Consider the following 17,749-nt stretch of genomic DNA (forward strand, 5'->3'; position numbering starts at 1 on the left):
TAAGCCTCTGGGCCTTTGTTTGAGTATTCTAGTTGCTACCTCCTACCTGTTTTGATTTATTTTCCTCTCAAAATTTCACGTTCCCAAGGACACCAGATTTGCCTGGTTTATACCTGTCTCTCTATCTGTTAGATGGAGATAATTTTAGGGCATTCAGATGGGCTACACCAAAAATGCCACATAATTCATTTTAAATAAGAAATAGCCCCATAACTCATCATCCTCTGACATTAGTCAAACTGTAAGGAGAATTTGAGCAAGCAAGCCTTTTTTTTTTTTTTTTTTTTTTTGAGACAGAGTCTTGCTCTTGATCTTCTTGGCTCACTGCAACCTCCGCCTCCTGGGTTCAAGCAATTCTTCTGCCTCAGCCTCCCGAGTAGCTGGGATTACAGGTGCCCACCACCATGCCCGGCTAATTTTTGTATTTTTAGTAGAGACGAGGTTTCACCATGTTGGCCAGGCTGGTCTCAAACTCCTAACCTCAAGTAATCCACCTGCCTCAGCCTCCCAAAGTGCTGGGATTACAGGCGTGAGCCACTGTGCCTGGCCAATTTTTTAACTTTTATTTTAGGTTCGGGGGCACATCTGAAGGTTTGTTATATAAGTAAACTGGTGTCACAGGGGTTTGTTATACAGATTATTTCATCACCTAGGTATTAAGCCTAGTACCCAATAGTTATTTTTTTCTGTTCCTCTTCCTCCTCTCACCTCTACCCTCAAGTAGATTCCAGTGTCTGTTGTTCCCTTCTTTGTGTTTGTGCGTTCTCATCATTTAGCTCCCACTTACAAGTGAGAATTTGGTTTTCTGTTCCTGTGTTAGTTTGCTAAAGATAATAGCCTCCAGGTCTATCCATGTTCCCGCCAAAGACATGATCTCTTTTTTTTATAGCTGCATAGTATTCCATGGTATATATGTACCACGTTTTCTTTATCCAGTCTGTCACTGATGAACATTTAGGTTGATTCCATGTCTTTGCTGTTGTGAATAGTGCTGTAATGAACACTTGCATGTGTCTTATGGTAGGATGATTTCTGTTCCTCTGGGTATATACCCAGTAATAGGATTGTTGAACTGATGGTAGTTCTGCTTTTAGCTCTTTGAGGGATTGCCATACTGCTTTCCCCAATGGTTGAACTAATTTATACTCCTACCGGCAGTGTATAAATGTTCCTTTTCTCCGCAATCTTGCCAGCATCTGTTATTTTTTGGCTTTTTGATAATAGCCATTCTGACTGGTGTGACATAGTATCTCATTGTGGTTTTGATTTGCATTTCTCTAATGATCAGTGATATTGAAGTTTTAAAAATATGCTTGTTGGTTGCCTGTATGTCTTCTTTTGAAAAGTGTATGTTAATGTCCTTTGCCCACTTTTTATTGAGGTTGTTTTTCTCTTGTAAATTTGTTTAGGTTCCTTATAAATGCTGGATATTAGACTTTTGTCAGATGCATAGTTTGCAAGTATTTTCTCCCATTCTGTAGATTGTCTCTTTACTCTGTTGATAGTTTCTTTTGCTGTGCAGAAGCTCTTAAGTTTAATTAGATCCCATTTGTCAATTTTGGCTTTTGTTGTGATTGCTTTTGGTGTCTTTGTCATGAAATCTTTGTCTGTTTCTATGTTCCTAGGATGGTATTGCCTAGGTTGTCATTGTCTTCCAGGGTTTTTATAGTTTTGGGTTTTACATTTAGGTCTTTAATCCATCTTGATTTGATTTTTGTATATGGTATAAGGAAGGGGTCCAGCTTTAATCTTCTGCATATGGCTAGCCAGTTATCCCAGCACCATTTATTGAGTAAGGTATCTTTTCCTCATTGCTTGTTTTTGTCAGCTTTGTCAAAACTCAGATGTTCATAGGTGTGTGGCTTTGTTTCTGGGCTCTCTATTCTGTTCCATTGGTCTATGTGCCAATTTTTGTACCATTACCATGCTGTTTTGGTTGCTGTAGCCCTGTAGTATAGTTAGAAGTCGGGTAACGTGGTGCCACCAGCTTTGGTCTTTTGGCTTAGCATTGTATGGGCTATTTGGGCTCTTTTTTGGTTCCATAATAAATTTTAAAATAGTTTTTTCTCTAGTTCTGTGAAGAGTGTCATTGGTAGTTTGATAGGTATAGCATTGAGTCTGTAAATTGATTTGGGTAGTATGACCATTTTAATGATATTGATTCTTCCTATTCATGAGCATGGCATGTTTTTCCATTTATTTTTGTCTTCTCTGATTTTTTTCAGCAGTGTTTTATAATTCTCATTGTAGAGCTCTTTCACCTGTCTCTGGAATACCTGTATTCCTAGGTATTTTATTCTTTTTGTGGCAGTTGTAAATGGGATTGCCTTCCTGATTTGAGTCTTGGCTTGGGTGGTGTTGGCGTGTAGGAATGCTAGTGATTTTTGTACATTGATTTTCTCTCCTGAAACTTTGCTGAAGTTGTTTATCAGTTGAAGGAGCTTTTGGGCCGAGACTGTGGGGTTTTCTAGATATAGAATCATGTTGAATGCAAACAGGGATAGTTGTACTTCCTCGCCTCCTATTTGAATGCCCTTTATTTCTTTCTCTTACCTGATTGCTATGTCTAGGATTTCTAATACTGTGTTGAATAAGATTGGTAAAAGAGGGAATCCTTGTCTTGTGCTCGTTTTCAAAGGGAATGCTTCCAGCTTTTGCCCATTCAGTATGATGTTTGTTGGCTTTGGGTTTGTCATAAATGGTTCTTACTACTTTGAGGTATGTTCCTTCAATATCTAATTTATTGAGAGTTTTTAACATGAAGGGATGTTGAATTTTATAGAAAGCCTTTTCTGTACCTATTGAGATAATCCTGTGGTTTTTGTCTTTAGTTCTTTTTATGTGATGAATCACATTTATTGATTTGTGTATGTTGACCCAAACTTGCATCCTGGGGATGAAGCCCACTTGATTGTGGTGGATTAGCTTTTTGATGTGCTGCTGGATTCAGTTTGCAAGTATTTTGTTGAGGATTTTTGTGTTGATATGCATCAAGGATATTGGCCTGAAGTTTTCTTTCTTAGTTGTGTCTTTGCCCAGTTTTGGTATCAGGATGATGTTGGCCTCATAGATTGAGTTGGGGAGAAGTTCCTCCTCTTCAATTTTTTGGAATAGTTTTAGTAGGAAAGTACCAGCTCTTCTTTGTACATCTCGTGGAATTCAGCTGGGAATCCATCTGGTCTTGGGCTTTTTTTGGTTGGTAGGCTATTTATTACTGATTCAGTTTTAGAGCTCATTATTGGTCTGTTCAGGGAATCAGTTTCTTCTTGGTTCAATCTTGGGAGGGTGTATGTGTCCAGGAATTTATCCATCTCTTCCAGGTTTTCTAGTTTGTATGCATAGAGGTGTTCAAGTAGCTTCTAATGGTTATTTTTATTTCTGGGGGGTCAGTGGTAACATCCTCTTCATCATTTCTAATTGTGTTTATTTGGATATCCTCTCTTTTTCTTCTTTATTAGTTTAGTTAGTGGCCTATGTTATTAATTTTTTCAAAAAACCAACTCCTGGATTTGTTGATCTTTTGAATTTTTTTGTGTGTCTTGATTTTCTTCAATTCAGCTCCAATTTTGGTTATTTCTTGTCTTCTACTAGCTTTGGGTTTGATTTGTTCTTGCTTCTCTTTCAGTTGTGATGTTAGGTTGTTAATTTGAGATCTTTCTAACCTTTTGATGTGGGTATTTAGTGCTAGGAATTTCCCTTTTAACACTGCCTTAGCTGTGTCCCAGAGATTATGGTATGTTGCATCTTTGTTCTCATTAGTTTCAAATAACTTCTTGATTTCTGCCTTAATTTCATTATTTACCCAAAAGTCATTCAGGAGCATGTTGTTTAATTTTCATGTAATTCATGTAATTGCATGGTTTTGAGTGATTTTCTTAGTTTTGACTTCTATTTTCATTGTGTTGTGGTCTAAGAGTGTGTTTGGTACAATTTTGGTTCTTTTTTTTGGAGATGGAGTTTCACTGTGTTTGCCCAGGCTGGAGTGCAATGGCACGATCTCGGCTCACTACAACCTCTGCCTCCCAGCTTCCAGGAATTCTCCTATCTCAGCCTCCCAAGTAGCTGGGATTACAGGTGTGTGCCAGCACACCCGGCTAATTTTGTATTTTTAATAGAGACAGGGTTTCACCATGTTGGCCAGGCTGGCCTCGAACTCCTGACCTCAGGTTATCCACCCGCCTCGGCCTCCCAAAGTGTTGGGATTATAGGTGTGAGCCAGCCGGCCTTAGTTTTGGTTCTTTTGCATTTGCTGAGGATTGTTTTATGTCCAATTATGTGGTCAGTTTTAGAGTATGTGCCATGTGTCTGTAAGAAGAATGTATATTCTGTTGTTTTTGGTTGAAGAGTTCTGTAGAGGTCTATCAGATCCCTTTGGTCCAATGTTGAGATCAGGTCCTGAATATCTTTGTTAATTTTCTGCCTCAGTGATCTGTCTCATACTGTCAGTGGAGTGTTTAAGTCTCCCACTATTATTGTGTGGGGAGTCTACATTTCTTTGTAGGTCTCTAAGAACTTGCTTTATGAATCTGGGTGCTCCTGTGTTGGGTCCATATATATTTAGGATGGTTAGGTTTTCTTGTTGAATTGAACTCTTTACCATTTTGTAATGCCTTTCTTTGTCTTTTTTGATCTTTGTTGGTTTAAAATCTGTTTTGTCTGAAATTAGGATTGCAACTCCTACTTTTTTCGGTTTTCCCTTTGCTTGGTAGACTTTCCTCCATCCCTTTATTTTGAGCCTGTAAGTGTCACTATGTGTCACTCATCCTTACAAGTGAGAAGTGAGAAGACAGAATGCCATTGGGTCTTGTTTTTATCCAGGTTGCCACTCTGTGCCTTTTAAGTGGGGGCATTTAGCCCATTTTGTAAGTTTTTTTTTTTTTTTTATCCCTAGCATCGATGATACTTTCCAACACAGTAAATGTTTGTAAATGTTTGTTGATTTCATATGTGTTTACTTTCATCTCTTGCCCATTTATAGACATTTTGGTTGTCAACCCAACTATGTGTGCACTTTTATATTTAGCTTTTTACTCTTAGGGTTACACTGTAAACAGTTTTCCATCTTGCCACCTGGTCTTTATAATGATCTTTTAATGATAGTTGTTAAGTTGCTATGCCGTAATTCACTTAACCATTACCCCAGGAAGAACTAATAGACTAGAATATACAAATTTAGAATTGACTGCCTTGTTAATGAATTCTCAACTACAGGAGGTAATTTAAAACACTGGAAAATACCTTGAATTGTTTTAGAGGGGATTTTAGCTCTAGATGGGAATTGAACTAAATATATTTTTAAAATATTTCTTTCCTTGAAATTTGGTAATTCTCCTATGTTTTGTGGCCTCTGTAAATGAATGTGAACCTTGTGTGTTTGAGTATATAAATTTCAAAATGTTAGAGACATCACTCTCACAAATATAAAGGAAACGTTTGTCAGAGATTTAACTCATGAATGAGGGAATGGTGGGCAGTAAAACTGCTTTTAAGAAATACAAATTTATGTTGTCAGTCAGGAAAAGAATGATGAAATAAGTTTGTAAGTTAGATGTGAAATATTAATATCTTACAGAACACTAAAACTAAAATATTGGAAAATATGTATATTATTTTTGTTTTGTTTTATTTTTTGAGACAGGATCGTACTGTCTCCCAGGCTGGAGTGTGATGGCATTATCATAGCTTAATGCAGCCAGTATCTCCCAAGCTCGAGCAATCCTGCTGCGTCAGCCTCCTGAGTAGCTGGAACTATAAGTGCACACCACCACACCTGGCAGATTTTTAAAAATTTTTAGTAAAGACAAGGTCTCGCTGTGTTGCCTGGGCTGGTCTCAAACTTCTGAGCTCAAACTATTCTCCTGTCCCAGCTTTCCGAAGTGCTGGGGTTATGGGAGTGAGCCATCATGTGCAGCCAGAGGTTATATTTTATACTGGACAGAAAAAAATATATAGATATGTTATGTAGATATGATTTATATATACATAAATCACAATCATTTGTAACTTATATTCTATAAGTTAATATCTACATTTAAGCTCTACTCAGTAGTAAATAGTGAATCAAACAAAGGTACATTCTCTTAGACCAGAGGTTGACAAGCTTTTTCTTAAGGGGCCAGGTAGTAAATATTTTAGGCTTTGTGGGCTGTTAAGTTCTATTACAGCTACTTAACTCTGCCATGGTAGAGCAAAGGCAACTATAGATAACACATACATAAATGAGTTCCAGTAAAAATTTATTTACAAAAATAGGCAGCAGCCTAAATTGGCCCCTGGGCTATCGTGTATAGCCCCTGGTTTATTGAATCTGTAGTAATATCCCTTCTTTCATTCTTTTTTTTTTTTTTTGAGGTGGAGTCTCGTCCTGTTGCCCAGGCTGGAGTACAGTGGTGCGATCTCAGCTCACTGCAACCTCCACCTCCTGGGTTCAAGCGATTCTCCTGCCTCAGGCTCCCAAGTAGCTGGAATTATAGGTGCATGCCACCATGCCCAGTTAATTTTTGTATTTTTAGTAGAGATGGGGTTTCACCATGTTGGCCAGGCTCGTCTCGAACTCCTGACCTCAAGTGATCTGCCTGCCTTAGCCTCCCACAGTGCTGGGATTACAGGCATGAGCCCCTGCACCTGGTCCCTTCTTTCATTCTTGATTCTGGTAACTTTTGACTACTTTTTTTTCCTGTGGTCAGTCCGACTAGAGATTTATCAGCTTCATTGATCTTTTGAACAACCAGGCTTTTGTTTCCTTGATTTTTCTCTATTGTTTTTTGTTTGATTACTCTTCTCTTTATCATTTCTTTCCTTTACTTACTTTGGAGTTTAATTTACTCTTTTTTCCCAGATTTTATGATGGAAGCAAAGATCATTTATTTATTTATTTATTTTTGGTCATAGTTTGGCTTTTATTTTTCCAGATCTTTTTATTTTATTTTATTTATTTATTTTTTTTGAGACAGAGTCTTGCTCTGTTGTCCAGGCTGGAGTGCAGTGGCATGCTCTTGGCTCACTGCAACCTCCCCCTCCCATTTCCAGCAATTCTCCTGCCTCAGCCTTCTGAGTAGCTGGGATTACACATGTGTGCCACCACACCTGGCTAATTTTTGTATTTTTAGTAGAGACGGAGTTTTGCCATGTTGGCCAGGCTGGTCTGGAACTCCTGACCTCAAGTGATCCATTTGCCTCAGCCTCCCAAAGTGCTGGGATTACAGGCATGAGCCACCACGCCTGGCTTAGATCTTTTTGAATCCAGGTAATATAAGTGGACAAACAAAAATAGCTTCATTGTTAAAAATATAAATAAGAACATAATATATAGATTTTCTGCAACTTGCTTTTTCCACTTAAGTTATCAAGGGGGATATTTCTATGGCTGTATATAAAATTCTATGCCATTTCTTTCAAATGGTACATAGTATTCTGCAGCAACTATTTCCATATTGACAGACATTTAGGTTCTTCAGCTATTTCACTAATACAAACCATACTACGGTGAACATCCTTACAAGTGAGAAGGTTTCTAGATAGAGGTGCACTTACTAAATATCTCCTCTTTGATGGTCAGAAGAAATAAACTACTTTCGCATGTTTACCACACTACATTAGATGACCCATTCTTTTTAAAAATTTTAATTTTTAGTAATTTTTATCTTTTGTAGAGATGGAGTGTCACTATGTTGCCCAGTCTGGTCTTGAACTCATGGGCTCAAGTGGTCCTCCCACCTCATCTTCCCAAAGTGCTGGGATTATAGGCATGAGCCACCATGCCTGGCTTGATGACTTTGTTATAAATTTTCTTATGTTGTTTAAGGGCTGAACTTTGGGGAAAAGCTTCCCACATTCATTACATTCATAAAATATGGATTTTCTGATTTTCAGCAAGGCCTTGGCTGTACCTGAAGGCTTTCCCACATTTCTTATAGTGAAAGGTTTTTTGTTTTTTGTTTTTTTTTCCCCCCAGTATGAATTCCTTGATGTCCAATAAGAGTTGAGTTATTTGTAAAGGCTTTCCTACAGTCATTGCCCTGATAGGGTTTATTTCCACTATGAGTTTTCTGATGCCCAGCAAAGGAGATTTGCCCAGCAAATCTTTCTATACCTGAAAAAGATTTCACATTTAATATGGTGATAGAGTTTCTCTCCTGTATGAAATCTTTGATGACTAATAAGAGTCAAGCTCTTACTAAAGGCTTTTCTGTATTTATTACACCAATGTACTTTTTCACCAAGATGGTTTTTCTGATGCTCCAACAAAGTTGAGTTATCTCTGAAAGCTTTCCCACATTCCTTACATTTAAAAGGCTTTTTTTCAACCAGGCACAGTGGCTCACACCTGTAATCCCAACACTTTGGGAAGCGAAGGTCAGGGGATTGCTTGAGCCCAGGAGTTCAAGAGCAGCCTGGGCAACATAGGGAGACCCCATCTCTGACAAAAAGTTAAAAAATTAGCCAGACACAGTGATGCTCATCTGTAGTCCTAACATCTTGGGAGGCTGAGTCAGGAGGATCGCTTGGGCCCAAAGGTCAAGGCTGCATCGAGTCATGATGTGCCACTGCTCTCCAGCCTGGGCAATAGAGTGGGACCCTGTCTCTAAATAAATAAATAAAATAAATGTTTTTAAAAGGCTTATCTCCACTGTGTTTTCTCTCCTGATGAGTAAGGACTGCCTTCTGAACAGTTTCCCACAGTCGTGTTTGTAGAGTTCCTGACTGTGTGAATTCTCTGATGACTTGAAAGGACAGTTTTGGCCAGGTGTGGTGGCTCGTGCCTTGCTCTGCAGTGACAGAGTGAGACTCCCTCTCAAAAAAAAAAAAAAAAAAAAAAAAAGAAAAGGCTCTTTTTTTCTGAAAGCTTTTTCACGTTTATTGGTATTTCTCTCTAGAATAAATTCTCTGATGATTAATAAATGTTGAGTGCTTGAGGAATTTGCCACATTCAATACATCTATAAAGTTGCTAGCCTATGTGAGTTTATGATGATTTGAAAGGGGTGATAGTAGGATAGTCTGCTCATAAAGACTATTCCACATTCTTTATATTTATGGGGTTTCTTACTAGTATGATTGCTCTGGTGGCTAAAAGAGGAAGAGTTGTATTCGAATTGTACTTTCCCACATTCTTTGCATTTATAGCACCGCATCTCTGTGGAATCTCCTCCCTCTCAATCGAGGCCTCTTTCTATCATGACGCTTTTTGTTTGCTCTTGAAGAACTTCAGAGTATTTTGCTTTAGGATTAAGATCTTTGTTTCAAACCGGTACTCCTGGACTGCAGAGGTACCTGATGCAATTCTGATGCCTCCATCCAGGCTCCTTGCTGCAGTTGGGTGATTAGTTTTGGTTTGAAACAGAGAAGCCCACAGACACAAGATTCTCATAGTTTTCCAGCATCACATGGCTGTACAGGTCCTGTTAAGTGTATTAGGTTATCTCCATTCAACCGTGGTACAGTCCACAGCCACATCCCCAGATGTTAGTGATCCCTGGATTTGGGCCATCTGTCTCCTGAACTGTCTCCCAGATAAGAGCAGAGAACCCTGTGTATGCTAATAGTTCTGGAGGCTAGAAATCCAAAATCAAGGTGTTAGAAGGGTTGATATCTTTGGAGACTGGAGGTAGAATTCCTTCCTTGCCTCCCCCTAGCTTCTAGTGGTCGCTGTCAATCCTGGCTTTCCTTGGCTTGCAGCCGTATTACTCCAATCTCTGCCTCTGTCATTACATGTCGTTTTCTGCATGTGTCTGTCTAAATCATTGATTTTATAGACTTTTCTTCTCTGAAATAAGCATTTAAAATTACGAATGTCCCTCTAGACATTGCTTTAACTGCATCCGACAAATTTTTATATATTGTGTTATTTTCATTCAGTTCAAAATATTTTCTAATTTCCCTCATGCAGTTTCAGCCTATACCTTAGTAAATCAGTGTTCAGCCAAAACTGAAGGTGACTACTGTTCAGATTTCTGGAGCTCCTTCTCTGTGTAGCTTCCTCCTTTCTGGTACTTTGTTAAAACATTCTAACTACCAGTCACCCTGAACTCTGTCTCTTCAGTTTAGCAACTGCCCTGTTATGCTTGCCTTCTCCTTGCCTGTGCCACAGTCTGGAGCATGCCTCCAGCAGAAAGCCAAGGGATTCGTAGAGCTCACCTGGTTTGTTTCCTTTGTCTCAGGGATCATAGTCCTGCACTGCCTGTTGTCCAGTGTCTAAAAACAGTTGCTTAATATATTTTGTCTAGTTTTCTAGTTATTCATGGTGGGAAGGCAAGCCCCATAGCAATTCCTTCTTCAAGAGCAGAAGTGGAAGTTGTATTGCATTTTTAAAAATTAAATAATATATCAGCTTACAAAAAAGTACAGATAATTTTCATCTGTGTTGACCTCTTAAGTATGAGAAAATTGTTGTGAGAAGAATGAGGGAAAATTGATATAAAGGTAAAAATAATAGTTACTGATAAAACAATTTGATTTCAACAAAGTCTGTTCACTCAGTTAGCTGTTACCAAGATTCTTACTATTGGTGCCTGTGTGGAAGGGTAAATAAAAATGAGGGGGTGTTTCTGTATCTCTTGGTAGCTTGATTTTTTTTTCGTAGTTGGTATTCTTCATCTTTTTTTTTAAGGGAGTTCTATTTTCTGTGGCCTTCTAAATTGCCTGGTCTGGTGTTAGGTTGGTGCCAGTGCTGGCTTCCATAGTGCTCCTGACTCAATACTCTAGAAGCTTGCCTTTATCTTCCTTTTATCTTTGATTAGTTTCCACATTTAGTCTGTTGGACATTTAGTAAATATTCCGTGGGAGTCAGATTGGCTTTGGCTGATTGTCAGTTGCTTTCGTTAGAGCTCTTTTCAGTTGTGTGTACATGCAGACATGATTATCCATATCTTCAGTGTTTTGATTCTATTGCATATTTTTTCTATGTAATTCTAACATATATTTTATGTTATAACCCCAGGGCCAGGACTAGGGTAAGGAGAGAGGTGCCCAGAGCACAGAATTTAAAGAGACACTCACTATGAAGGTCCTGTGAGCCAACCCTGCAGTGGAATGACTCTGAAAGTGAGCACCTCCTTAAATTTTGTGCCTGAGGCACCTCTCTTGCCTCACCCTAGTTCTGTTTCTATGTAACCCTGACAATAGCTGGTAATAGACACCTATAGAGCCAGTACCTTAAAGTGAACTCACATAATCACTTCCGTTTAGAACAAGTTTTGACTTCATCTAAGAAAACAGAGGTGAGATACTATTTCAGAAAAACCAATGCCATACCTGAAATAATTAAAACAGTCCAAAGTTTATCCATAAGCAACATTAGCCAGAATTTTGGATCATATTATCTAGGTTACCCATAGCATGTCACTGTTGTACTTATGTTCCATTATTTCTTATCATGACATGACTTGTCATTAGGAAGTTCTTTCTAGCAGAATTGCTCTCATGATTAAAATTTTTGGTAATCTTGACTACTACTCTGGCTGATATTATGATATGCAAAACCATTTGACTTTGGCAAATGATTGGTTAAAGAATGAATGTGCCTATAACCTGCATGAGGTTCAGAGTACTCAGTCTGTGTTGCTGCCAGTTTGCTGGGGAAACTGTTCTTCTGGTCCCACAGTTCTCACATTGCTACCTGTTCTTCTGGTCCCACAGTTCTCACATTGTCCCTGAGAAATACCTTGGAGGTGAGTGGGAGGTCATCAGGTATTGGGACTCTGCCCTCTTCCTCCCAACTTGCCACTTCCCTGCATATGCTTCTACCAGAATACCTCTTTTTTTGTTTTTGTTTTTGTTTTCTTCCTGTTTATGAAGTGAAATTCTATGTAAAAGGTCTCCATGGCAGGAACTCATTGAGAAGGAGAACCGTTAATGAAAGTGGAGCAGTATTTCTAGAACCTAAAATACCCAACGACAAAAAACACTCTCTTTCACTTCCTTTGTTCCACTCACTAGATGGCTTTCTCACCCTCTTAAAAACTCGTCTTCAAAATAGCCTCAAATATTGGTACTCAGGGTTCTTTATGGAGCAGTAGTTTCTGTTTTTATTTCATCTGAAAATGTTTTCATTCTTTGTTTTTAGATGCCAGTGAGAGCAGGTGCCAGCAGGGGAAGACACAATTTGGAGTTGGCCTGAGATCTGGGGGAGAAAATCACCTCTGGCTTCTTGAAGGAACCCCCTCTCTTCAGTCATGTTGGGCTGCCTGCTGCCAGGACTCTGCCTGCCATGTCTTTTGGTGGCTAGAAGGGATGTGCATTCAGGCAGACTGCAGCAGGCCCCAGAGCTGCCGGGCTTTTAGGACACACTCCTCCAATTCCATGCTGATGTTTTTAAAAAAATTCCAAACTGCAGATGATTTGGGCTTTCTACCTGAAGATGATGTACCACATCTTCTGGGGCTAGGTTGGAACTGGGCATCTTGGAGGCAGAGCCCACCCAGAGCTGCACTCAGACCTGCTGTATCTTCCAGTGACCAGCAGAGCTTAATCAGGAAGCTTCAGAAGAGAGGTAGTCCCAGTGAAGTAGTTACACCTATAGTGACACAGCATTCTAAAGTGAATGACTCCAACGAATTAGGTGGTCTTACTACCAGTGGGTCTGCAGAGGTAAGCATGCTATGAATAAGGAGCAGAGAAATGGTTAAATCTGCTCTTACATTTGGTATACATGAGCAATGAAGCTGATGCTTGCGGGCAATGCTCATAGGCTGAGGAGTGTATATATAAAGCTGCTTGGTGTCAGCTTCATTGATGTTGCCCAGATGTACAAAGAATTACCCTAGAGATGTTCATTTTATGTAGGTCTGACCATTGTTTTGGTAAATGCAGAAAGCTGCTCATTATCTAGTCTAAGCTGGTTCTTGGCTACAGGTAAGTACAGTTGTGTGGCTGTTAGTATCCACCAACCATTCTGCAGTATTTTCTGCCAAATTGCAAAACAGTTGATTGATGTAGTTACAGTCAAGTTCTCCTCCATCTCTCGCCTGTAAACACATTCTTTATGAGGTAGTTTCTATTCCAGTCAGAATTAACCATGCCTGGTACTACAGATTAAGATCTGACCTGCTGGGCTGTGGAGCAGGATGTGGCCATTAGCCAAGAGGTCTCTGGAGTGAATTCTCACCAAGCTGTATATGCCAAGGGAGATACCACCAGTAAAGTTTATTCTGCTTATTATGTTTCTTCATTGTTGATCTCCTTGGGGAAGTGATTAAAAGGAATGACTCACTCTCTGCTCAGTCTTCCTTGATTGCTGTGACTTATTTTTGTATTTGTTTTGTCCTAGTTGTCTCTATCAAGTTGAAGCCAGAGTGGGCTACCACATGCCAGGTGCTCTGTGTACTAATTGTTGCACTGTGTTATTTTGTTTAATTTTCATAGCAATATTTCCAAGTAGGCATTATTAGCCCTGTTTACCTGGTGAGAAAACTGAGGCCCAGAGAGGTTAAACAGTTTGCCAGTGATCATGCAGCATAGCTAGAATTGGAACCCAGATTTAATATTAAGAAAAAAACTTTTTAGTGCAGTATTAGAGAACAATCCTAGATTTAATATGCCCATAAACATTTATGACTACCTACTGTCAATGTCAGGCACTTTTCTAAGCCTTAGAGATACAAAGGTGAATAAGAATGGTTCATGCCCTCAGGGAGTTTATAACCTAGTGGAGACTGATACATGAAGATAGGTATTTACAGTGGTGTATAATTATTGCATTAACATACTTATGTACACAATGCAGTAAGAACACAAAGAAGAAGTGATTCACTTCAGCAGGCAAGTGGTGTGTATGTGCAGGTAAGACTTCTCAGAGATGTTTAACATTTCTTGAAGGATGTGAAGGATTGTACTGGGGTGGGGTTAATGGTGGTAAAAAAACATTCTGGACAGAGCCACAGTGTATGTAAAGGCTCAGTCATAGTCATTGTGCATTTACTTGCGAGGTACTATACTAAGCTGGGTACTGGGAATATTACAATAAATAAGATGATATCATTTCTGCCCTAACAAGGCTTATACTCTGGCAAGGAATATTACATTTCTAATAATTAAATTATTATAATAATTATAAGCTTGATGTGGATAACGAGAGGGTAAATACAGAGTGCTGTGAAAGCATCCAACAGGCACCTAATACAAACTAAGGTGTCAGGTTAGGCCACTTTAAAGAAAGAAAGTTTAAGCTGATATTTGAAGTCGGAATTCGGAAAAGAAACAGGGAAAAAGTATTTCAGGCAGAGGAAATAACAATTTCAAAGTGTGTTAGGTGCCCTAGACTATGGCAAGCTCAAGAAATTGGGAGAGACTGGCGTTGCTGGGCAAACGAAGAAAGAGAGCTGGTGGTGAAAGGGAAGTCTTGAGAGGTATGCAGAACCTTGAGGCCTTATTAAAATACTGGTTTTTATCTGAAGATCAGTGGGAAGCCATTAGGGAGTTTTAAGTAGGGAATGACATCATCAGATAGTGGCTATGTGGTGAATAGACTGGAAAGGGCGAGAATATACAGTTGACCCTTGAACAGTGTGGGGGTTAGGAATGTCAACCCTTTGTGCAGTTGGAAATTTGCATAAACTTCTGAATCCCCTAAAATGTAGCTACTAAAAGCCTACTGTTGACTGGAAGCCTTACCAATAAGATAAACAGTCGATTGACACATATTGTGTATGTCATATGCATTATATACTGTATTCTTAAACTAGATAAAAGAAAATGTTAAGAAAATTGGCTGGGTGCGATGGCTTATGCCTGTAATCCCAGCACTTTGGGAGGCCAAGGCGGGCGGATCACAAGGTCAGGAGATTGAGACCATTCTGGCTAACATGGTGAAACCTTGTCTCTACTAGAAATACAAAAAGTTAGCCAGGCGTGGTGGCAGGCGCCTGTAGTCCCAGCTACTCGAGAGGCTGAGGGAGGAGAATGGCATGAACCTGGGAGGTGGAGCTTGCAGTGAGCCAAGATTGCGCCACTGCACTCCAGCGTGGGCGACAGAGCAAGACTCTGTCTCAAAAAAAAGAAAAAAGAAAAGAAAGAAAGAAAATCATAAGGGGCCAGGCACGGCAGCTTATGCCTGTAATGTCAGCACTGGGGTAGGCTGAGGCAGGTGTATCACTTGAGGTCAGTTCAAGACCAGCCTGGCCAACATGGTGAAACCCCGCCTCTACTAAAAATACAAAAATTAGCCAGGGCGAGGTGGTGCACACCTGTAATCCCAGCTACTTGGGAGGCTGAGGCATGAGAATCGCTTGAACCCAGGAGGTGGAAGTTGCAGTGAGCCGAGATTGCACCACTGCACTCCAGCCTGGGCAACAGAGCAAGACTCTGTCTCAAAAAAAAAAAAAAAGAAAATCACAAGGGAAAATATATTTAGTATTCATTAAGTGGAAGTGGATCATCTTATAGGCATCCTTGTTGTCTTCACGTTGAGTAGGCTGAGGAAGGAGGATTAGTTGGTCTTGCTGTCTCAGGTGGCAGAGGCACGAGAAAATTCACATATAAGTGGACCTGCACAGTTCAAGCCTGTATTGTTTAAGGGCCAACTGTATATGGCCTGGTAAAATAGGAGGCTCTTCAGGCAAGAGAACCATTATACTAAAAAAGGATATTAAAGACAGGAAAAGGGATAAATAATGAATAATCCCTTAGAGCTGTGGTTCTCAAACTTTAGCATGCATCAGACTCACTTGAAGGCCTTGTTAAAAATAAATTGGTCTTTGTTTCTTGCTCTGAAGAGATGGAAATAAAAAAGATTGTTGGGCTCCAACTCCATAGTTTCTGACTCAGTAGGTCTGGAGTATGTTCTGAGAATTTGCCTTTCCAAAAAGTTCCTGGAGTGTGCCAATGCTGCTGCCCAGGGACCAGAACCACTGCCTTATAGAGCAGGAGGGTTAGAATACTGAGCACAGAGTACAGTATTAGTCTTAAGCAGGATACCTCCTTCATTGTGACAGAGAGAAAGGATTGGGTAGGACACTGCCAGGGTGGGTTTATATACTGGGTAGAAGGAAATTGTTGTAGTTCTCATCTCATTCTTGTTTTTTCTTAAGTGTGATAGATCATTTATGGATAGTAGAAACAGAGGTAGAGGTAGATAGGATTGGGGGGAGTGGGTAATAGACAGGAAAATCAGAGGTTTAGGGAGGGGGGTAAAGGTCTAAAATAGCCATCATGAAGGATAGAAGATGGCAAACTAGATAAGGAAATAGAAATATTGCTGGGTAGCCTTGAAGATGGAGACCATGCATTTATAACAGTGATACTGATCTTTACAGTTGTGTGATTCTCCTCAGTAGCTCTCAGCAACTCTGTCAAGAAAAGCCTGATAATTTGATTCATCCAAGATAGGAACTTTGCTAGGTAGTTTGTACAGAAGGAAAATGAGGTATGGAAATCGAGGTTGTTGTGAAAAGAGTGATGAGAGATAGTATGAGAAAGTATAAAAAGAGGCAAAGATAGCAAGGCGCTGCAGAAGTAGACAAGTTTGGCATTTAGAGGTTACCATGATAGGAAGCAGATGTCAGAGGAACGGGTAATTGTGAGTGCTGGAAGGATAGGAGGTGGTGGTCAGAGTATGTAATATTTGAATTTAAGATTTTGGAGGTGGAAAAGTTCTGATGGCAGAGTCTAGGGTGAGCTGTGGAAGAGGGTTGCTGGGGTAGAGTGGAGAAGACGTTTATTGGAGGCAAGGAGCTCAAAGAACCCAGCAAGCTCAAAGAATGTGTTAAATGAGTTACCTATGTGGACACTGAGGTAGTCTTTAATGATGGTGATGGTGATGATGATGATGATGATGGCAGCAATAACTGATGTTTACTGAGCGTTTACTATATGCCAGGTACCATTCAGAACCCTTTACGTGTATTAACTTTTGATCTATACAAATCCTGTGAATTACTATTACTGTTCCTTTTTTTTTTTCTTTTTTTTTTTGAGACAGAGTCTCACTCTGTCGCCAGGCTGGAGTGCAGTGGCGCGATCTCGGCACACTGTAACCTCTGCCACTGGGTTCAAGTGATTGTACTGCCCCAGCCTCCAGAGTAGCTGGTACCACAGGGGTGTGGCACACCCAGCAACTTTTTTTGAATTTTTAGTAGAGATGGCGTTTCACCATGTTGGCCAGGATGGTCTCGATCTCCTGACCGCGTGATCCGCCTGCCTCTGCCTTCCAAAGTGCTGGGACTACAGGCATGAGTCACCGCGCCCGCCCGTTCCTGTTTTATAAATGAGGAAACTCAGGAAAAGAAAGTTAAGGAACATGACCAAGGCAACACAGCTAGGTATATGGTACAACCAACACTTGAACCTAGGCAGGCTGATTCTGTACGGACTCAGTCCTCCTTTTTTTTTTTTTTTTTTTTTTGAGATGGAATTTTGCTCTTATTGCCCAGGCTAGAGTGCAACGGCGCGATCTTGGCTCACTGCAACCTCCGCCTCCCGGGTTCAAGCGATTCTTCTGCCTCAGCCTCCCGAGTAGCTGGGACTATAGGCATGTGCCATCACGCCCAGCTAATTTTTTGTATTTTTAGTAGAGACAGGGTTTCTCCATGTTGGTCAGGCTGGTCTCGAACTCCTGACCTCAGGTGATCTGCCTGCCTCGGCCTCCCAAAGTGCTGGGATTACAGGCGTGAGCCACCACGCCTGGCCTGTCCTCTTACTGGCCTGTCCTTTCTTACTGTTCAGGTAGGACTTGGGATGAGGAGGACTTTTGAAAGCCAGATGTCAAAGTCACCAGTAAAATAGGAAGAGTGACGAGTAAATTGGGAGATGATAGC

General features: G+C 40.2%; 1 protein-coding gene across 7 annotated transcripts in view; it reads left to right on the forward strand.

Moving 5' to 3' along the window:
* The window catches only part of KIAA0319L (KIAA0319 like), a 126,612-nt gene that overhangs the window by 38,644 nt on the left and 70,219 nt on the right, over positions 1-17,749 (forward strand). For all 7 annotated transcript variants that reach the window (XM_024249747.2, XM_063712766.1, XM_063711239.1 and 4 more), the window contains 1 exon segment: positions 12,064-12,587. In XM_024249747.2, coding sequence (XP_024105515.1) covers positions 12,064-12,587 — 524 coding nt within the window.

The sequence above is a fragment of the Pongo abelii genome, chromosome 1 (assembly GCF_028885655.2).
Source record: "Pongo abelii isolate AG06213 chromosome 1, NHGRI_mPonAbe1-v2.0_pri, whole genome shotgun sequence".
In the NCBI taxonomy this organism is placed as follows: Eukaryota; Metazoa; Chordata; class Mammalia; order Primates; family Hominidae; genus Pongo; species Pongo abelii.